Below are 22,266 nucleotides of genomic sequence, written 5' to 3' on the forward strand. Positions count from 1 at the left end.
TCCCCCCTTTCCCCTCCCCGTTCCTCCCCCCTTTTTCTCTCGTTCCTCCCCTTTTTCCTGTTCTCACCTATTTCCCCGGTTTCCCCCGCTCCCTCCTCCTGCCGTGCCGCTGTCCCGCTGCACTTTCCCCGTGCTCTGCACCCTCCCGCGGTGGGACCCCCCCAGTCCCCCAAAACCTTCTCCCAGGAGCTCTGGGCATGGCTGGGCTCCCTCGGCTGGGTCGGGCTGTGGAGCCCGGCGGTGGCACGGCCAGGCTGGGGGCACTGCCGTGGTCCCCCCCTCCCGGAGCCGGTGCCTTTGGGGTGTGGAGGTGCCATCTGGGGTCCCTCTGGGGACATTCCTTCAGGGAAACCCTCGGGAGCTCCAGCAGGGTCGGTGCCACGGTTCTGTCGGAGCGAGACACGGATCCAAGGTGCCACAGCCAGCTGTGGAGCTCTGGTGACACAGTGACCCCCCCCCAAAAAGCCCTGTCACGTATTGGGTGGAGTGAACAAAGGGGAAAAAAAAGTAGGTGCCATTAAAATTTCTCGGTGGTGCGCTGATTCTTTCCCAGCCTTCATCTCATGGTTAATTACAGATATTCAACGATCCTAGCATCTCTTCCCCATCCATTTGTTATGCTGAGAACTACTCTGGGTGAAACTGCCTTGCAGAAATTGCAGGGTAGCTGCCTTTAAAAAAAATATAAAATAAAATGTGTAATTCAGAAATCATAGGGAATGCAGGAGGCTTCATCGATAAAACAACAAGAATAGTCCAGATTTTATTTTAGACTTCTCTTCTCCCCCCCCCACCCCATTTTCATTTCAACCACTAATTACAAAGTGCAGGCTGGAGGCTCGGCAGTGGTGGAGCGAGGAAGGAGGAGACGGGTGAGGAGAAAACATTTTCACCAAGTGCTTATTTCAGCCTGGGATCAAACGAGCTCCCAGTGCCGGGTCCCCACTGCCACCACCAGAGCATTGTCCCAGCCAGGGGTCAACAATTATTAGGGAAACGTAATCTTTCATCGTGGTTTTCTGGATAAAAGCTCTGCCCAGCAGCGTTTGGTGGCTGAGCAGGGCTGAGTCGTGACTGGAGAGCTGAACTTTGAGAGGGAGAGAATCAGCTGTGGGAGTCGTGTGTGAATCAGCACAGAACCTCCTGATGCAGGAGGGGGTCGTGGAGTCACAGAATCCCAGAGGGGTTTGGGATGGGAGGATCCTGAAGCTCATCTCATTCCAGCTTTGGGCAGGGATGCCTTCTGTGTGTCCACACATGGCTCCAAGCCCCATCCAGTGTGGCCATGGCCTCACCCAGGTGAATCCCCACGGTCGAGGTTGTGTTTTTTTCTGGGAGTTCAGGGAGTCTGAGCCCTTTTTTGTGAGTTCAGCCACGCAGGGCAGCCGAGCTGAGCAGCGTCCTGCTGGATGGTGTCCGTGCTGCTGTGCTGACTAACATCCACGTGGAGTGGGTGATCCACCTCTCCTCCTCCTTGTTAGGCACTTGCTGGTGGCAGCCAAGCCCTGGAAGCTGGTCAGGAGATAACATCTCTGTGGGAGTGCGTGGCAGGGTGTTTATTTCCTGCGCTGCTCTTTGTCCCTCCTGGCACGATGAGCATCACTGGCGTGGAATGCCCCGGGAGGTTTTCCCTGCAGCAAGCAGGGAGTGACAAGAAATGGGTCAGACACAGATTTTGGCATCAAAGTGACCTCCGTGTCCCTCAGAGAGCACCCTTGTCACTGAGCTGTGGCGGAGATGAGCAGCAGTTTGTGGGCTCCAGGGTCAACTTTCCTGTGATGTCCTAATTTCTGCTAAATGTCTAGTGTGGATGATACCCTGGGAAAACATGGGTGCACCATGTGGACCAAGCAGCCAGACTTTGACAGCTGGTGGTTTATGATGGTGTGATGCTGGGTGGAAAACTTTGCATGGTGATGAATTTCTGGAAATCCCTGGAGCAGGAGGCTGAGGCAGTGAAAGCTGTGAACTGGTTGTGAAAGTGTTCATTTTCAGCACCATCCTGTGTTTGCCTCTGTGCCCCTGTGTGACCTCGTGTCAGGACTTCCTCCTTGTGCACACGGAAGATGAATTGCACTCGAGTTTTTGGGGCTTGCCCTTCCTTGCTCAGCTGATTCCTCCCCTCTCTCCCCTCGTTGCTGCAGTAGCTGCTAAATCTCTGATAGGAACAGCTGCTTCACTTGAACACGTTCCCTTTCCCCTTGCATCCCAAATGAAGGAGCATTTAGAAGCTGAAAGTAAAGCTGATTATAAGCAGACCTCAGTGAGCCTCGTTATCCCTGGAGAGGAGGGCAGAAAGGCGCCCAACTGGATTTGTAATGGGTTAGGATGTGACTAACAGCCTGAGCCAGCCAGAAACCTCCCTGTGCAGAGACTCTCTTGGAAAACATCAATTTGTCAAAGCTAAAAGCTTTCATGGGAATCATATAGGCTGGTTTTGTCAGGAGTAGTTGGGTATTTCTTTGGATCTGAGATGAAATTTCAGGTCAAAACAAGAAACCCAAAGGGACCCCCCCCATGCCAAAGCAGTTGGCTGGTTGGTCCAGCTGCTGGCACAGATATTTGGGCAGGGGAAGAGCTTTTAGCAGCAGCTGCTGTGACTTCTTGATGCCCATCACACCCACTGGGCTCTCCAGTCTGGAGACAGGCTCACCAGGAGCATGGAGCAGCTCCAGTTCCTCAGGGATGCTCAGGCTTCTCACACATTCCAACTCCAACACCTCTGCTGGCTGCAGCACACCACACTTCCCAAACCTCCCACCCCTCCCCATCTGGGATTGGATTTTGGCAGGATTTGACTTGGGCAGGATTTTGGCTGGAAGCTCCTGCTTTGCCCACTGCTGATGTGAGTCTCAGGAGCTCCTTGTCCAGCAGCCCAAGCTCAGGTTTATTGGGAAAACTGGAGCAGGTCATGCCTTGGAGCTTTCCTGCCTGATGGGGCAGATGCTTTCAGGAGGGGGGAAGGTGCTGAGTTTGCAGCAGGGACCAGGGGACCTGTCACCAGGCCCTGCATCAAAGACATCCCCGCTCCTCCCGTGCCACAGGCGCCTGCAGAGAGCTCCTAAAGAGGAACCTGCTCCAAAGCAGCCCCCCCTGCTGCCATTCCTGCCAGGGGCCCCTCCTCGAGGCTGTGCTGTCTCCACTCTGGCTGTTGTGCTCTGTTGTGTTTTCTCTCCGTAGTAACGTGCCAGTAGCTCCCTGGGGAGTGAGGCCAGCCCGTGGCAGGCAGAGCTGCAGCCTGGGATGCACGAGCTCCTCGGGACTTCTTGTCCTCTCAGCTCACCCCACACGCAGATTTTGCTGCTTTTTTTTTTTTTTTTTTTTCCCAATCTGGCTCAGCAGCAGAAGACCTGAGCTGGCTCCTGCTCCTGGGAGATGGGGCTGGCATTTGTTCTGTCCCCCTGCTCCCAGGGAATGGCTTTGCAGCAGCGTCCAAAGGGAGCTGGAGCTCAGGGGCTTCTCCAAAGGCACAGAAATTGGCCTTGCAGGCAGCAGCCAGGACCCTGCCCTGGTCCTGAGCACACAAAGGGGTGTCATGGCCTGGGCTTGGTGCAGGGGGACAGGGAGAAGGGAAAAGGGACAGTCCTGCAGTGCTGCAGCCTCCCCTTGCTGGGTGCTTTGTGCCAGGAAAGGAGGGCAGTGAGGGATGGGCTGGGGTGGGGTGCCTGTGTCCTGCCAGGTGCCTGATGTGTCCCTTCCTCAGCTGGGCTGGGACTGGGCTCTCTGCTTGCTCCCCCAGGCCCCTGAGCCACCCATCCTGGGCACTTGTGTCTGGCTTCAGGGCTGAGCTCCTGCTGGAAGCAACCCCTCCATGGAGAGCAAGGTTAGATCTGGTCCTTGCCCAGCTCCCAGAAAAGCTTCCCCGTGCCCCCTGTGAGTGGAGGGAGGGACAGAGGGCGAGCAGGGCACCAGCTGTGCTGCCATTGCTGCCATCCTGCTCCTCTCTGGCCGTGCTGATTTGCATCCACTCCACTTGCCCAGTGTCAGTGAGCCAAACCCCAGGGCAGGCTCTGTGTGCCCAGCTCTGTCTGTGCAGGCTGATCAACTCCTGTCCCAGAGCCCAGGGGGTGGCACGGGCTGCAGGCTGGCAGGAGGTGTCTCTCGTGCCACGTTCTGGTGGGTTTCTGCCTGTGCCCCCTCTCTTTGGGGGGATTGCACCAAACTGGAGCTGGAAAGGTCAGCACTGCTTCCAGCCCCCCCAGCTTTCCTGGGAGCAGCCCCCATGGCCAGGCAGCACTCAGGAGGGTTGGCTCTTCCCAACAGGGCATGGCTGTGACCTGCAGGGCCCACACCACACCCTGTGTGTCCTTGGTTTCGTGTGCTGTGCCACTGAGGTGGGGATGTGATGGTGCACTTGGCTGAGCTGGGATGTTTTTTCTGAACTGGGCTCAGTTTCCAGCAGCACTCTGTTGTAAAATCAGGCTGGTTGTAAAATCCTTTCTGTGTGTGTTGATCTGGTGGCACTCTGCAGCTCCTGTCCTGGCTGGGGTTTGTGGTGCTGCTGTGGTACAGGGAACATCCAGGAAAAGCCTGTCCAGGACATGGCTGAGATCCTCCAAACACTGATCAGCTCCTGCCTTAAAATGCATTTGTGTCTTTGATACTTCTAAACAGATCATATATTTTAAAAGTGTATTTAAAGGAAAAAGATCTTCTGTTCTGTGGTCAATTTAGTTTTAAACTTCTCAAAGCTTCAGGCAGAGGCTATGGAAAGTTTTAGCCTGGGAGGAGAGTGGTGTGGAAGGGCTGGAACGAGTGAAAGCTGCTGCTATAAGATCATTTTACAGCCTTTGGTGCTGCCAACTCTGCCCTTGCCACCCCTGAGAGCTGCCACCAAATGCTCTGTGAGGATGAGGGCACCTCATGCCCAGCCTGGGCAGCTTTCCCTCCAGCAAGACAGGTCTGTGCTGCTGGGGAAGGGCTTCACCTGCTCCTTGGTTGTTTTGGGGTGCCTGGATCCACATGGAGAAACACTGCAGTGCTCCCTCTTTTCTGTCTGGGGGAAACCTCAAAGCTTTTTGGCAAGCCAGAGCTGAGAGGGGCAGGACTGAAGCCTAGAAATACTTGGGGGAATGGCAGGGAGGGAAATTATTTATGTCCACCCAAGAACAATGTTGGCACAAGAAGGAGTGGGCAGAAACCAGCAGGAATAAAGTTGGTGTGGAAATGTGAAGGTTTCCATCCAGTGTAGGAGAACTGAGTGTCTGCATAAAAGGAGCAGGAATAAAAGCTTGAGCTGCTTCTCTGGAAACACAAAATTCCAATGGGCTCCTTTCTAGTTTCTCTTGAATACAGGGGTGAGGCAAACTGGGCTGGAGTTGTCAGCTGAAATGCAGTGAAGTGGAGTGTACTGAGCTCAGCTAAAGCACATCCTGAATGCAGGTGAACTTTGCAGCCCTCCAGCCTTAAAAAAACACTGGAGAGAAGGAAAAGTCCCCATTATTTTAAGCAAACTTGTCTCTTTGATTAGGATCTTGCATTTCTGAAACTCACTTTTAAGTACAGAAACTCTCTAGAAATGAAACATTTGCTTTTGCACTGAAGGCTGAGGTTCTGTGGGTGAAACCAGAGGGGTGTTCTGACTCCTCTGATTTATACATGAGCTGAAACTGCTTTTTTCCCTGTAACTGAGCTGCTGTGAGAAAGGTCAGGGTGTTGAAACAGGAAGCCTGTGTGTGTGTACATGTAAATTTGTGTGCACAGCCCCCCTTGCACACCTGTGTGTGCTCTTTCCTGTGTGTTTGTGGATTCACCTCCCCAGCATCTTCCCCAAAACGTGTCTGGACAATGCTGCAACACCAGACCAAGGAGTCTTGTCCTGTTTTATGTCCCACAACAAAAAAAAAAAAAAAAAAAAACCCTGTGCTGGAGGAGAAACTAATTGGTTGTTACCTGGGTCAGCTTTGTTGCTTTTCCCCCTCTTCTTTTTCCTCTCCCCCTCCATCAACACATCTCCTCCCTCCCCACAGCTGCTTTCCTACCCTAAACATGTTGAGCTGGCATCACTGATTCAAGGCTGGGTCAAAAACCTGCTCCTGCTCCTGGGGCTTGGAAAGGCCCTGCTCACACCTTGGGGGGACCAGTGAGGACATCCAGGTGTCACTGAAAGCAAAGCCACCACTGAAACCCAGCACCAGAGCCATTCCCATGGCACGAGGGGTGATGTAGCAGCCCCAAAACTGCCCATCCTGGTGGGGACTCTGGGGACATCCCAACCTTCAATCCTCTGTCCCATTCCCTGCTGTGGGTTCTTGAGGGACATCCCAATTCTCACCCCTCTGTGCCATCCCCTGCTGTGGGCTCTCTGGGGACATCCCAACTCTCATCCCTCTCTCCCATCCCTTGCTTTTGTGGGCTCTCTGGGGACATCCCAACCTTCACACCTCTGTCCCAACCCTCACCCCTCTGTCCCATCCCTGGAGAATGCGCTGAGTTCTCTAGGGACACCCCAACCCTCACCCCTCTCTCCCATCCCCTGCTGAGGTCTCTCTGGTGGCACCCCAAGCCTCACCCCTGTCCCATCCCCTGCTGAGGTCTCTCTGGTGACACCCCAAGCCTCACCCTCTGTGCCACCCTCAGGTTGCCACGACAAGGCCGTGCTGCTCTACGAGTACGTGGGCAAGCGGATCGTGGACCTGCAGCACACGGAGGTGCCGGATGCCTACCGAGGGAGAGGAATAGCCAAGCACCTGGCAAAGGTATGGCCCCAGCCTCCCAGAAGGGCAGGGGCTGCTGCCACCCCAGCTGTGGGTGAAGATCCTGGCTGAACCAGGCCCTGTCACGTTGGAATTGCGTGTGTGCCCTGTGGGAATCCTGCTCTGATAGGAGATGGGGTGGCTGGCGGGGCAGATGGAAATTTGGGGTCAGGCATTCCTGGTTTTTGTGGCAAGAGGAGCTGGGTAAGTGTCAGCAAATCCAGCCACTCGCCCAGGTTCAGCCCGTTCCTCCTCTCAGCAGAAATCCCTTGTGCAGGGGCTGATGGCTCACCTCAGCTCGAGCTGGACCCTCCTCTCAAACCTTCACTGCCCTCCTGAGCCCTCTGCCTGCCTTGGGCTGGGCAGGGTTGAGGGCAGAGTATTCTATACTTGAACCAGTAAAGGAGCAACTAGGGAGGGGAATAACTTGGATAAACTAATAGGGTTCCAAAGGACACAAAATAGGGAATTCTCCAGAAGATAGGGCAGGTTTGGAGGAGAATTGACACCCAGTGGGAGGGGGAAGCAAGGGGGATTTGGGGGGAAAAAAGGGCAGGGATAGGAGGGATTGACAACTGGGAAGGTGGGGGTTTAAAACTTGGTATGGAGTGGCATAAGGGGATTGCAAAATCATAAATTGAACAGTAAGCATACCAATAAAACTAAAGAAAACACACTGCAACAGGGAGCCATGAGCACAACGGTGGGGGCCCTCTCCCTCCACCTGCCTCACCCAGGGGGTACCTGAGGGAGTCCTGCTGCTTCCCCCATCTGGGTGAGTGGTACAGGACTCCCACGAGGCTGGGGGTGTTGGTTGTGACCCATCTGATGTGCCCTGCTTGCAGGCAGCCCTGGACTTTGTGGTGGAGGAGGACCTGAAGGCCCACCTGACGTGCTGGTACATTCAGAAATACGTCAAGGAGAACCCGCTGCCGCAGTACCTGGAACACTTGCAGCCTTAAGGCAGGACTGCTCCCACACCAGCACACCTGGCCCTGACTGTTCAAGGCGGCCTTGGCTTCTCTGCAGTCTCAGGAAACCCCTTCCCACTCTGGCAATTCCCGGTTTTTTTAAGCGTGTCCGTGCGGTGCGAGAGCGCGGGCACCTCCTCCTGTTCTCTGCCCACGTGTGAGCATGGCCCCTGGGCACACGTGGTGCCCACCAGTGCTTTTCCCAAGCCAGGGGATAGAAGAGGGTGATTTTTCCACCAAACTCCATCGCAAGGCCAGGGCATGACTTGTTCTGCACCTCATCTTCTCCCCCCTGCTTGGCGACAGCTCTGAACTTGCTGGGGGATGTTGGTTAGGGCTGCTGATGGGGTACCAGCCCCCCTTTCCTCCTGGCAGCTGGGGAGATGCTGTGGATTAAGCTCTGTGGGACAGAGGGAGGTGTTGGAGGAGCCCAGCCCTGTGTCAGGCTCATCCCCTGCAGCAGCTGGTGGGCACCAAGCCGTGTCCAAGGCCACGTGCAGTACATCCCAGAACATGTGGACCATGGTGGCACCTCGGGGGCTTTGCTGCACTGGCTCTGGAGACACTGGGATGGTGACACCTTCGAGCCCAGAGACAAGAGCCTTGTGAGGAGTTGACTTGGACTGCAGTGGCAGAGTGTGTGCAGAGGAAGAAATGTGGCTGAGTTGCAGATGCTGCTCCATGAAGATGCCAGCTCCTGCCCAGCTTCTGTACACAACCCTGAAGTGGCATCCCAGAGGGTCATGGACTGTTATTCCTGTCTCCCTGCCCTTGGTGTGGACACAGCCTGCTCAGGAGAAGAGACCAGCCCCACAGCCAGCCTTGGCCTGAGCGGTGAGGGACATCCCAGGGCACCAGGGTGGTTTCCTGCAGATGAAGAGGAAGGCTCTCCCCACCTCTCTCTCCTCCATCTCTGCATCCCTGTCAGTGCCCCAGATCAGCCCCATCAGGACATCCTGAGAGCAGCAGGGTGAGGCCTCCAGGACCTGCTCCTGCTCATCCCCAGGGTTCAGTGCTAGAGATGCCTGCATCCACTTGGATTCCAATGGCTTCTCCTTACAGCCTTGGGAAAGAAGCCCTGGCTGATGGCATTACCTGTCTGCTCAGGGCCTCCTCACAGCTCCAAGCTCAGGGCACTGGCAGCATCGTGGGGACCTTGGCCAGCAGCAGGAGCCCCCTCATTTTGTGCTCTTACCTTGGTAGATGATGATTCTGTAGCACAACCCAGCATTGCTACACTCAGATGTGGAGGTAACACCATGATGGCAGGGCACTGCCAGGTTCCAGCTTGCTGCCTGTCCTGCATTTTCTAGGGCCTGAGCTACACCTCAGAGCATCTCACACTGAGCTCTTAGGATTTTGTAGCCTGCCAAGGCAGGGCTGTGGTGAGGGAGATGATGTTTTCAACACCCCCAGCCCTGAGCAGACACTGGGGCTGCAGCCAGGCAGGACATGGAGAGCCTCTCACCTGGAGACCAAACCCAGACCTTGCTCAGCTCAGCAGGGACTAAAGTTTACAATCTGTGCCACGGAGTGACAAGCCCCAGGTGAGAGGCAGCTCAGCCCTTTCCCAGAGCCCAGCACAAAATGCATGGCAGGAAAGGCAAAAACTCCCACAATCTTCTCTCCTGGTTGGGGTGGCCAGAGATGGAGACCCTTTGGAAAGGGATTCCAGGATTCCAGCCTGAGCTGCCCCTGGCCACCAGCTTGAGGAGAACCCTTGCTGCCTGCCCATGCTTTTGGGCTGCCCATCACCAGCACAGCACAGCCCTCTCAGGCTTCCAAAACTCCCAGCCTCCATCCCTGCCCTGCACACTGCAGGCTGTGAGACCCCTGCCCGTGCCCACCACCTGTGCCAGGGGGCAGAGCCATCTCTGCCTTGTGCTGCTCAGGAAAGGCTTCAAGCTCAGCCCTGCCTCTGCTTCATTTCTGCCCTCCTGCTGCTTATTTCACCCAGGCTGTGACCTTTAGGGTGGCTTGGAGGGGCTGGGAAAGGATGGCAGTTGACAAACTAAAGGAGCTCAAGAAGAAATGTGGGCTGCTAAATATTCCTTCTTTAACATGCAAAACACACTTCAACACATAGTTACAGGAGCAAGGCTGGCTCTGGTGCTGCTGTGATGGGTGAACCTTCCCTTCTCTTGCTTCCAAGGTGAAGCTGAGCTGTTTTGTCCCCTGGAAGCCAAGACAAGACACTCGTGTCTTTGCCACATCAGGGCTGGGTGCGATGCTTGAGCTCTGCCCTGGTTGAGTGTTCATTTCCACTGTGTGCACTCTCCAGCAGCTCCCTGTTGTGTCAGCTCTCTGGAGGGTGTGCTGTGCCCACTGTCTGGGCAGAGTCCCGTGTCCAGCCTGGCTCTGGAGCCCCCGTGCTGCTCTGGCAGGAACCTCGAGCTCCCCGGCGCTGGATCCCCGCGGCGATCGCTGCCTTCGATCCGCACAGCCCACGGTTCTGCTGCTGCTTCCCTTCGAGGTGCTACGACCCCCCGGCGTCTGACCTGACAGAGACGTGTGCCAGTGGCTGTGCCAACCATTTCTCTGCCGTGTCCATGCTCTGTGCCAGCCTTCCCTCCTCCTCCTCGGTGCCAGTGAATAGCAATACCCGCAGCCCACGGTGCTCCTGTCACCCTGCACAGCCGGGTGGGACCTGGCTCAGGGTCCCCCGGTGCTGGGTAGCCCTTCCCTAGCTCCCCACCAGCTGCTTTTTCCCAGCTGGTGTCTGCAGAAAGGAGTTTTGAGTCCTGTGCTGCCCCTTGGTGCTGATTAAGCCCGGAGGAGTTTGGGATCCTGGACTCTCCCCGGGCAACGGGAGTGTGGAAGTGGTTTGGTTGAATACTGAGCTCCCCAAACCCGTTTGAACTACAGACCTGTGGTGGGTGGGGTATGCAGGTGGCTGTCAAACCTGCTTCCACAGCCCCCAACTTGAAACACCCTGTCCCTCATCCGCTCTCCAGCGTTGTCTTCCTCTGTCCAAGGTTTCCGTTCTGTTGGATTCGGTGGTTACGATGTGCCTTTCCTTCTCAGGACCTGTTACAAACGACCTTTCTGCTCTTGTTTATGTTTAACATTTATCTTGATTCCTCCCTCTGTCGTACTATAAAACATGAACATAATGCATGGAATACAATACAATAAAAGTGTGGCTTAACTGAGCTGCAGTGACTGTGCTGTGCTGGGGGGACCACATGCTCCTGCTGCAAAGGATCAGTAGGTAAGGGGTGAAATTATTGTGTTTTGTTTGAGGTCACAGGGCTGGCTGACCTCCTGATGACTGTGCAGAGCTCAGGGTGAGCAGGATCACAACTCGTTCCTCTCCTTTGCCTCTCCTTCATCATTCCTCCTTGGGATTTCAGGCCAGTCTTTGGGAGTTGTCCTGCAAATGAGCAAACGCTCAGTGGTCGTGTCCACTGCTTTATGATGGGCACAAAAATACTTAAATATCCAGTTGCTGTGCTTGTCCAGAGCAAGGTGGGCAGGCAGGTGACTCAGAGGGACACAAGCCACTTCCCTCCTGGAGCCAGCACTCCCCAGGGCAGGGAGCACAGCCTGAGCACTCAGGATCCTTGCAGGTCATGTGTGTCACTTTCCCAGTGATGTGTGAAGGCTGCAGAGGCCAGCCTGAGCACTCAGGATCCTTGCAGGTCATGTGTGTCACTTCCCAGTGAAGGCTGCAGAGGCCGAGGCCGGAGTTTGGATAACTCAGATTGCCAGGAAGGTTGATGTGGAGAGCAGTTATGATTTGATCCAGCGTGACAAGCTGCCCCTGGGCTGCAGCAGGAGCGTGGGGTTTGCTGCTCCCGAGGGACAGTTGGGATCTGTGGCTGGGCTGTTGCTGGTAACACGCTCTGCTTACATTCCACATTCCACACGGTCCATGCTCCGGCCTGTCCCAGCGCTGCTGCACGTTCTGCTGCTGGGCACGCTTCCCAAACACCTCCTTGTTCCTCCCCCGAAACAGCTGTCCCCCAAAATACAGCTGAGAGAGCAGCGCTGGGGGAGGGCCCTGCCGGCTGCAAGATGCCCGGGGAGGTGGAGGCAGCCAGGGGTTTGTTCTCTTCAGTCACATTACATCACTTGGGAATAATGTTGTCAAAAAGAGGGTTTTTCTAGGGATGGGAGGTGCAGAGGCAGCGCTGGCAGGATGGAGGAGGGCTCCCAGAAAGGAGGGGGTGAAGAGCAAGGAGCTGCTGTTGGATGAGGGAAAACTTAAAATTCCTGATGAAGAGGCTCCTCTTCTGGGAGAAATCCAGCCAGGAGCAAGAGGGAGCCCTGCAGAGGCTCAAGCACCCTGGAGTAACCATCCAAGCTCCCCAAACAAAACCGGATGGATCCACAGGAGCTGGGAAACCCCTGGCAGCACCAAACCTACACTGCAATTCTAGACAAGCGTTTGGTATTGAAATTTATATTGAATTGATGATCTTGAGGTCTTTTCCTAAGTGATTCTGTGATTGATTCCTCCTCAGAGATGCAGCAGGGGAACCTCCCCATTCACTGCCCCTCTTTCGAGATTGATTAAAGGGGCGAAATTCACCCCAAAACCGCACCGCCTCTCCTTGCAGGGAAGTGCTGCGCAGGGGATGCTCCAGGGACGGAACCCTCTGGGTTTTTTGGATCAGGAGGCGATGCTGAGGCTGCCTAGCGCTGCCCACCCTGGCCAGCCGCATCTCCTTACGGCGGGGCCGCGGGGCAGGCCGGGACTCGCCGCCGCGCTCCTCCCACCGGTTGGAGGCTCCCGGGCGGCGGGGCCGAGCCGATCCGAGCCCCTCGGAGCCGCTCCGCCACCGGTGACGGGGCTGAGGCCGGGGGTCTCACCGGGGTCTCACCGCGCTGCCCACCTAGCCCCACCGCCCCCGTCCAGGGGACTACACGCCCCAGAGCCCCCCGCGGCCGTGCGGCGGCGCGAGGTACTGTGGGACGTGTAGTCCTTTGGCGGGCTCAGCCCCACCCCGAGCAGCGGCCGCCGCCTCCCCTACGCACTACATCTTCCGTCGGGCGTCGCGGCGCGCCCGCGGGCCGCCGGCGGAGACATTTGCGAGGCGAGTGTCTCCAAGATGGCGGCGTGGGGAAGGAGGCGCGCGGGCCCCGGCAGCACCAACAGCGGCGGCGGCCGGGACAGGTGAGGGAGGGGCCGGGGGCGCTCGGCGGGGCCGGGCCCGGGGAAGGTCAGCGCGGCCCGCGGCGTGTCTGGGGCAGCGCTGCCCGCGGCGGGATGCGGCGCTGGGGGCCGGGTAGAGGAGGGCCGGCCCCGGGTGGCTCCTTCCGTCCACGGCTATTTTTAAAGGCGGGGAGGGAGCGGCGAGTCCTCCAGGGTGACCTCCTTCTGCCGGGGCCGCGGCGGGCAGGGAGCTCGGGACCGCGCTCCGGCCTCTGCCGGGGCGGAGGAGCGGCCAGCGCAGGCTGGAAATAACCCACGGAGCAGCGGTGGAAGTTTGGGAATCGCAACTTTAAGATGGGGAAAAGAGACAGAGGGATATGTCACGGAGTCAGTTAGGTTCGGGAGATCTCTGAGGTCATCGAGTCCAGCCTGAGCCCGATGCCCACCCCGTCACCCAGAGCAGAGCCCTCAGTGCCACCCAGTCTTTCCTTAAACACCTCCAGGGACGGTGACTCCACCACCTCCCAGGGCTGCCCATTCCGGTATTTAATCATCCTTTCTGTGAAGAAATCTTTCCAAATGTCAGACCTGAATCTCCCCTGGCACAGCTTAAGACAGTGTCTGGTCGAACTACTTTAAAACCTGTGTGCACAGCCCTCCACCTGCTGAAAATGTCTGGCTTTATCCCGCGTTTCCTGACGTTGGCATTTTTCTGTTCTGCCCCAGGGCTGACTGATGTAACCGGCAGCTGCTGAAAGCTGCTGCAGTGTTCTCTGAGTTTTCCTTTGTCCTGCTGCCTCGCCTCGAAACTCTGATATCCCTCTTAATTAGAAACTCTGATATCCCCCTTCATTTGTCTTGTGGCTTTTGCTTCACTTTGTTCCCCTGCTGTGATCCAACAGCTTTGATGCTGTTGAATCTACCCGGCCAAGGAGAGCCACAAGTAGCCCTGAAAATTCTGGCACTAATGTGAACTGCAGGAATGCTGCCTGTGTTCAGGGAATTCAAAAGTAATTGAACTGGAAGGGCCAATGGAATTCCTGCATCAGCGTGGTTTAAATAAACAGCTAAGAATACCACAGTGGTAAAACTGTCTGCACCCAGGGCTGGCACTGCCCCAGCACGGGAGGTGTGGAGTTTTCGTGTGGCAGACGTGTCCTCCCAGCAGAAGGGAAGAAACAGAATATGGAAAAGAACACTTAATAACTTCAATTATTCTTCCAGGGTGAAAATTGGCGCAGACTTAAAAGTGAGTTGTTACTGTGTAACTTCATCCATGACCTGTACAATTGTTGTTTGAGGTGATCTTTTTTCAAAGCTGTGATTGCTCTTGATCTTATGATCAAAACTATTCCTAAACACGAGTCACTCCCTGAACCTGCTGCATGTGTTATTTTTCCTTTGCCAGTGAGAAGGGTACGGAAGAGAACACAACAGCACATCCTCCCCTGAGCAGCGTTTCACAATCTCCACCAAAACCTGGTGCTTCTTTAGGTGTCACCCTGTACAAACGTGACAGGAGCACAATTCCAGAAGGTGTTGGGTGATGTCAGCGAGGTGCTGCTTCTCCCTGGCAGCCGCAGAGCAGGAGATGTGGATGGCTGGGCCTCTGCCTGTCCCCGTGGCTGCTCCCAAACCACTCCTGCCCGTCCTGCCGCAGCACCGGTTGTGCAAAGGCAGCGCTGGCAGACCTGATGTCATCACACGATGACATGTGCTTTTTATAGGGTGAAAACAGTTTTCTTACTCTGGGCAGGATTCTTGTCCAAAGACACGTTCCTTTGAACTGAATGTGCTGATCCAGTTTTCCTGGTGACTGAGCTGTTTCAAGGAGTGTTTGTAGTTGTCAGCCAGCAGCTCCAAAAGGCATCTGTGTGTCGGAGGTGGTGTGAGGAGACTCAGTGCTGAATAAAATCCTGTCTGCTGCAAGACTAGAGCAGCTTTCATTTAAAATTATTTAAAAAAAAATAGACCAGCGTATCTGTGGAGACTGAGTCCCTTCATAAGTGACTTTATTGATGCAGAGAAAGCTATAATTGGTTTAAAAGTGCTTTCCTTGCTAGGGGTGAATGTAAGGACATTAATTTCAAAGGATGTTGACTGTGAACTCCAGCTGGCTCTGGTGAAATAATAATGTTAAACAAAATAACTAAAAACACTGAAGGGAACCAACTAAATATTTGTTTTTCTTCATTTTGGATAGACTCTTTAATGGAGCCTGTCTAAAGGGAATTGTTAATCTGTAGACCAAAACAACTTTTTCATACAGAACAGACACAGGATTGTACTGGGTGTTTTTGTATAAAAGGCAGCCCGGTGCCCGCCAGAGCAGTGGACAGCATGTTGTTTGTTCCCCTGGGAGATGTTCTGACAAACTCTGGAAAGAACAGCTTCCATGCCATCACCACTGCCTGCTCTGTGCCCTCACAGAGCTCCCCTTTTGCTACCTGCACTGCTCAGATTTCTGGTGCTCTGCTTGCAGCAATGATTGACCTATTTCCATCAGCCTGGCTAATCATTAGTTGACTTAAAATTGACACCTCCTTGTTGTCTGGGGCTGGATTTGTTGTAATGGTCTGGTGATGTTTTCCTTAGAGTTCAGGTAATGTTGTCCCTCCCTAAGGCTGCTTGAAGAGTTTCCCAGTGTTCTCCTGTCCTTTTTCCTATTTGAATTAAAGGTGCATCTTTTGAATTCAAGTCTTGCTTTACTGCCCTGCATTTCCTGTTCTTCCTCTGCTTGAGTGCCCTTCTTAAAGCCCCAGGCCTGACAGCCCTGGCTGAGGGCTTGAGCCTGTGGGGACCTTCAGCAGAGAAACAATTCTCCAGGTGTTCAGGGTGGGATGTGTTTGTGCTTTCTGTGCACCATAGCCTGAGTAGAAACATACACGGGGGAATGTGACTGGGAGGTGGAATATTTCCACTGAGAATTAAAGCCAGGCCACAGCTCATTCCTTAATCTTGAAATAAAATTCAATTTCAGGAAGGATTTGTGTTGGAGGGAGGGAAGTTTAGTGTTTGGATTTGTCATGCCTTGACTCTGTTGACTTCCTCCAGCTTGGCTGAGGTGCCAGCAATGCTCCCAGACATGCTCTGGCCATCTGTAAAGTCCTTTTTCTGAGATCTTGCACAGCCAGCACGAAACCCCTCTTTCACTTCTGAGCTGGGATGTGTGTGCTGCTTGTGACCAGGTGTTATCACACTGCTGCAAGCTTCTCCCTTCTAATTTTTTTAACTACTTATCAAACTGATCTCCATTTTCAGTTAATCTGATTGTTTGGTGCTCTGAGCAAAATTCTTGCTCAGGAAAGAAAACTTTACCAAACTTGACCTACATGTTATGGGAGGGGCTCAAAAGAACTTCTTTTTGTCCAGAACTGAGATAGCTGGATTACTTGAAACCCTCACCAAAAAAGTCTGGCAGGTGCCATTAGGTTGAAGGCAGCAAACTCAGGAGGCTCAGCCCTTCTCCCTGCAGGTGGGCAGGGGTAGGAGGATGCTGAGGGTTCTCCCAGGATGTTTTCCCCTGCCTTGTTCTCAGTGCTCTGTTCCTTTGTTTCTGCTTTTGCCACTTGGCACCTGGCAAAACATGGAGTGACATTGTGCCTCCTCTTTGGAATGTTACTTATTTCTTCATCCATAAAGACTGTCCAACTGAAATTTCCATTTACCAGGCAGGCTGCTGTTTCCAGGAGCCTGCTTCCAAGGTGGAGGCAGAGAAATGGAGCTGCTCTGAGGACTGGAACCTCAGAAGAAATTCTTCCCTGAGAGCGTGGTGAGGCCCTGGCACAGGGTGCCCAGAGAAGCTGTGGCTGCCCCTGGATCCCTGGAGGTGTCCAAGGCAGGGTTGGAAGGGAATTGAAACAACCTGAGACAGTGGAAGGTGTCCCTGCCCATGGCAGGGGGTGGAACAGGATGGACTTTGAGGTCCCTTGCAACCCAAACCATTTCAGGATTTCATGAACTGCTGGAGCTGCTATTGTTCACCCTCTCCTGGTGCTCTCCCATATTCCCATGTTAGGAAGACAATCCAAATGTAATTTGAAGCTTGCTCTATAGCTAACAGACACTTCTGCCCCTCCTGCTGCTGTAGCTCTGTTAACAATGGATTCCTTATTTTTAACTTTGGCAACACCAAAATTTGACATTGTTGAGTTTTAAGTGATTTACATCTTGGTGTGCTGAATAGCTGAGAGCTCTGTCACATTCTCCCATCCAGGCATTCATTCAGCACCAGGAATGAGACACTGAAAGTTCTCAAATACAGAATGCCTGAAGCTGCAGTAGAACAAATATTTGGATGTAAGACCTTGAACTATTCCTAGAGAACAGCTCTACAACTTTTTAACTGTGCCCTCTTACTTGGAGTGGGGAGACAGGTCCTGGAAAATCATTTGATTGAATAATACTAACAACTGCTTTTAGGCTCTGGTCTGCCAAGTGAACAGGCTTCTGAACACCTGGCAGCATTTTGTTTTCTGGCATTAGGTGCTCTCTGGTTATTTACTATTCTTTTAAGTAAAATGGAGTTTATATCAAATCCCCACACTGGATTAGTGGTGGATGCCAGCCCAGAGTTGCTTGCACAGCTCTGCAGTTGTGTTTGTCATGGCCAGGGTGGGTGACAAGCTCCAAAAGGCAAACTCCACAGCCTCCAGTGTTTGAGCAAATCCAGTTGCTCTGACTGGATTTGTTGGTGTGCAGCTGCTGTGTCAGGAGAGTTGTCTCTGTGAAGTCCTCAGCTGAAACCTCCTCAAGCTCACATATCTGTGTCCCTTTCTGTATTGTCTGAAATCCAAACAGTTTTCAGCTTTCCATGCTCCAGGGACAGCCAGTTCTTGTTTGGAAATAATACATGATAACCCCTCATCCCTGTGCAGAAATTGAGACTTGCTGCCTGCTTTGCTGACTTTTCACATGTCCTATTTAAGCAGATATCTTTTTTGGATTGGCTGGTTTGCCATTTGCAGCTTCAGCACTATGATAGAGATTTATTCTGATTTTAGAGGACTCATCTGGAGAAACAGCACAGTTGGGGGGCAGACTCTTTCAGGGACGGAGCCTTTGTGCTGTTCAGTTCCCAGTGATTTTTTATTTTTCCCAGCAGAACATACTTTAAATTCTGCTTGTCTTGGCACTGAAGGCCAAAAAAAAAAACCAAAACAAAACAAAACAAAAAAAAAAAACAACATGTGCTTTTCTCACTTTATTGTTATAAAGCTCCAGAGTCTGGCAAGCCAGAAAATTCCAGAGGAGATGGACAGTGCTGCCTCTGGCCAGTGTTGGATTCCTGCTGACAGGTGGCTGTTTGTGGCGTGGCTCTGCTTGTGCAATGATGATGAAAGGAAAAAAGGGGTGTTCAGAGGGAAGAGCAAGCAAGAGCTGAGCAAGGAGAAATGAGGCTGGTGGGTTGGTGCCACCTGTCCTGCTGCTGAGCCTGGAGAAATCCCATGGAATGCAGATACTGAGCTCCTGGAGTTAGAAGCTCAGTTCCCATGGCTCTTGCACAGGCAGAGAAGGAATGGGCTCGCTTCATCCCTGTTTTCCCAGTGATGACAGGGAGATGTGGAATGACAACTGTGCTGTGCCTAAGCCTCTGGGAAGTTCTCTGTTGAATTTGGATTCTGCTTGTCTGTTTTGCCCACCCATCTGCATGTTCCTAGGTATTACAAAACACTGAAAGTGCTCCTTGTTGGAAATACTAATTTTGTCTGGAGAGTCGAGTTAGCACTGGGTTGGCTTCCAGCTTGAAAATGCCTTTCAGCAATAGCTTTTCCCTGAAGTCATTATACCCTAGCAAGTGGCTTCACAAAGTCATGGGTGGTGGTGTGCAGTTAGGCCTCTATATGTCTTTTGCAATGAAACTGGAATTTTTGATTTGGAAGAAGCTGCACTTGGAGCAGCTGTTATCAGGGAAAAGAATCCTTGGCAGAAACCATGACCAGCTGTGTCCTTGGTGTCACTGTAACACCTGCTTAACTGTTTTCTTGTTAGAAACTTCTTATATAGATCCTGTTCTTAATTTTTTTCTCTAAATACCTCTCAATTCACTGCAGAACATCAGAGCCCACCACATCATGTGCTGAAAGGGTTAATGGTAATTTTCCCACCAATGTCTGACAACTCATTGCCCTAAAGAAGCCCCTGGCATGCACTGAATTAAGGTGGATTTTTATTTTTCTTTCTACCCATGAACAGGCCAAGGGGGAAATGCACTGCAAGAACTCAATAACTACATTGTAAGTTGAGTTTTCCTTGTAGGTTATATAAATTCCAGCTGGACTTTTAATGAAACTGCTTATGACTCTGCTTTGGGAGAGGGTGGTGCCTCTCAGGTCCTGCTGGTTGATGTCTGCTGCTGTTACAAACCCAGCCATGTCTGCAGCAGCTTGTAATTTAACAATATTCTTGATTACAGCTGGCCACTGCTCAATCCCCTTTGCAGCCTGAGTGGAGCTGCACATTAAGGATAATGTTTGGCAACAGCAGCTTGTGAATGTGTATTTTTCTCCCTTATTTTCCAGTGCATGCACATAAGTACCACTGTACTAATGGAGCAAAAAGTGCTCGTTCTGTTCTCCACATCAGCAGTGTGTTCCTCCCGGTATCACGGGGGTCTAATGCTGTTGGGATGAGGCTGATTTGTCTGCTGTGATTAGGTCAGATGTGTGATTTGTTCTCCTTCTGCTAAAGGAATCTGCTAGATATTTTTATCTTTGCTAGGCCACGTGCTCAGTTTTGCTCTGGTTAAGCACAAGTATGCCAGAAATATTCATTTTTGCATAGAAGGGAGGATTTTGCCTGGTTCTGATGGACAGGTTTTTACCCTTTCTCAGAGCAGGAGAACAGTCACAATCCTATTTCTTAGCAGTCTGTACATGAAGGTAGCTGCAGATATAAGGTGATGTGGTGAAGGGGGTGGAGGGAAGGTGGAAATTGATGTGACATCAAACAGCTGAAAGCTGCTGCTCCAATACAAGTTCCCTGAATCCCCTGAGCAGGCAATCTGCTCCCAGGTGAAGTGAGCAGCTCTTTCTTCGCTGTTTAAGCAGTACAAAAACTTGTTCATGTCTTGCTTTGCTGCATCCCACTTCAGGAGAGGGAGGGAAGCATTCTGCCCCAAACTGAATGCTCTGCTGCCTTCTTCACCTTCCCTTTGAGCAGTGTTCCTTGGCCATCCTTGTTGGATTTACCATGGATTTACTAGGCTGTGTTAATACGGAGGACTGAATAGCAAGCTGCATCAGAAAGCAAATGTGTTCATCTGGAGATGCTTCCTCTCTCCAGACCTCCCAGAGCAGCTTGTCCTGATCAGTGAGCTGCTTGTCTTGGTTTCTCTGAAAGCTCCTGAAGTCTGTGGGGTTTGTTCAGTGATGTGTTGTGGTCACTCAGGTGTGAGTGACACTTCTGCTTGGGTATCAGTGTGAGAAACTATTTCAGGACTGTTACAAGACCCTATTTCTCAAATTGTTCTAGATCCTCCAGATTAGGAAAAGGTAAGAAAAATCTGTTGCCTTCTTTTGGGATGAATTACTGTACAGCAGGAATAATCAGCTGATGTGAAATGAAGCTTGAGTTGAGAAGCCGCTGGTTGTGAAACCGAGGCAGTGACCTTGAGAGGCTGCCCTCACTTGGGGCACTGCTGTCCTGCTCTCCCATCCGGGTGGGTGAACAGCCTGTCCTTCAGCCCCGTACTTTTAATTCTCCATTTCCCCTCACCAGGGTGACCTTGTCCTCCACGGACTGTTACATTGTGCACGAGATCTACAACGGGGAGAACGCTCAGGACCAGTTTGAGTACGAGCTGGAGCAGGCGCTGGAGGCGCAGTACAAGTACATCGTGATCGAGCCCACGCGCATCGGGGACGAGACGGCGCGCTGGATCACCGTGGGGAACTGCCTGCACAAGACGGCCGTGCTGGCGGGCACCACCTGCCTCTTCACCCCCCTGGCACTGCCAGTAGATTACTCTCACTACATCTCCCTGCCCGCCGGAGTGCTGAGCGTGGCTTGCTGCACCCTCTACGGGATCTCCTGGCAGTTTGATCCCTGCTGCAAGTACCAGGTCGAGTACGATGCCTATAAACTTTCGCGCCTGCCCCTGCATACGCTCACCTCGTCCACTCCCGTGGTGCTGGTGAGGAAGGACGACCTGCACAGAAAGAGACTGCACAACACGATAGCACTCGCTGCCCTGGTGTACTGTGTAAAGAAGATCTATGAACTCTATGCTGTATGACTTCAGCGGGGAAGAGAGAAACCCACAAAGACAAGTGTATTAAGACTCCCACAGTAACATTTTGTTTTTCCTCTTTGAGAAGCGGTGGAGACTGGGAAGGATTTGGTTTGGTAGAGCTGTTGTTTTTCAAATAACACATCACTGGTGCACCAAGGTTTTTCAGCTCTTCGTTACACTTGAGATGTGGATGTGTGGTGACTTGAGATCCGTATGTTAGGCCAGGGGAGTCCAATCCAGCAGCAGAATGTCAGTGAAAGAAAGCAACAGAAAGAAGGGGTGTGAGAGCTGCTTTATTTTTTTTTTTCTTTTTTTTCTCTTTTTTTTTTTTTTTTTGGGAAACATTTAAGTATATTGTTTAATTGTATTACACAGAACCAGCCAGAAGTTATCATTGACCATTAAAGGATGAGAATTTCAAATGCCCTCGCTCTCTTGTCACTGTTATCAAAGTGGTATCACTTTAAGTGTCCAGGTACAAACACATTCTGCTCAGTTCTTGTAGAGTTCTTCCTATGGTGGATACATCTCTGAAGTGCCTTGAGCCACATGCAGGGCTGGGGGCTGCCAAGGTGGGAGTCTACCTGTCCTGCCTTTGTGCTGTGCCCTGACCACACAATTCCACTGCTTTTGCCTGGAACACAGGAGCTGCTTCTTCCTGCTGCAAGGCATCCACGTGAGTGCACCGTGTAACTGTGTTACCTGAAATTTTAGAATTCAGTCCTGTGCATTAATCCATTTTTTAGCTCTAAACTCAAAATCTTGTTCTTAGAGTGGGAAGCATTTACTCTCCTGTGACATCTGCCAGTTATTTTTAAAAGATAGGGGCTTGCTGTCTGTAATCTCCTCCCACCACATGGGGAATAGGTGTGGCTGGCGTTGGCAGGGCCAGCCTGGCACAGCTCCAGGTGTTACATTTGGAATAGGAGAGCAAAGGCCTGCAGTGAGAGCTGCCCGTGCACTGTGTGCTCCCTGCTCCAGTGGGAGCTGCAGCCTGACCTTCACAGCTGAAACACTGACCTTGACAGGGGTCAGGCCCCAAATTCTGCCTTTATCTCTCCAAATTGCCACAGCAGGCACCAAGGACTCCCTGTCCTCACCTCCGTGGGCTGTTCTGACCACGGTTCTGACTTGTGCTTCTCTGCTGGGGCAGTTTTTCTGTGAGCAGGACATGCAGCCCATTCTGTCTGTGCTGGGCACACTGGGTTTGCTGGGTGTCCCAGCCCTGAGCACCAGCACAGGCTGGACCTGAGTGGGCTGGAGGAGCTC

The 22,266-nt window shown here is 52.7% G+C and overlaps 2 protein-coding genes and 1 long non-coding RNA gene across 3 annotated transcripts in view; all 3 read left to right on the forward strand.

The window, feature by feature from the left end:
* The window catches only part of NATD1 (N-acetyltransferase domain containing 1), an 11,195-nt gene extending 377 nt beyond the window's left edge, over positions 1-10,818 (forward strand). Inside the window, exons 2-3 of the mRNA XM_041401951.1 lie at positions 6,580-6,698; positions 7,541-10,818. Coding sequence (XP_041257885.1) covers positions 6,580-6,698; positions 7,541-7,657 — 236 coding nt within the window. The 3' untranslated portion in view covers positions 7,658-10,818. The remainder of the gene's footprint in view (positions 1-6,579; positions 6,699-7,540) is intronic.
* Positions 10,819-12,632: 1,814 nt separating this feature from the next.
* TMEM11 (transmembrane protein 11) lies at positions 12,633-21,419 on the forward strand. The gene is made up of 2 exons (XM_041401959.1): positions 12,633-12,785; positions 20,484-21,419. The coding sequence occupies exons 1-2, from the start codon at positions 12,721-12,723 to the stop codon at positions 20,998-21,000; spliced, it is 582 nt and encodes a 193-aa protein (XP_041257893.1). The 5' UTR covers positions 12,633-12,720; the 3' UTR covers positions 21,001-21,419.
* LOC121334640 lies at positions 12,797-15,461 on the forward strand. The gene is made up of 2 exons (XR_005952466.1): positions 12,797-14,013; positions 14,173-15,461. It is a non-coding gene; the product is annotated as an uncharacterized LOC121334640 (long non-coding RNA).
* Positions 21,420-22,266: the final 847 nt, after the last annotated feature.

This window comes from Onychostruthus taczanowskii, unplaced genomic scaffold (genome assembly GCF_017590055.1).
Source record: "Onychostruthus taczanowskii isolate IOZ18803 unplaced genomic scaffold, ASM1759005v1 scaffold19, whole genome shotgun sequence".
In the NCBI taxonomy this organism is placed as follows: domain Eukaryota; kingdom Metazoa; phylum Chordata; class Aves; order Passeriformes; family Passeridae; genus Onychostruthus; species Onychostruthus taczanowskii.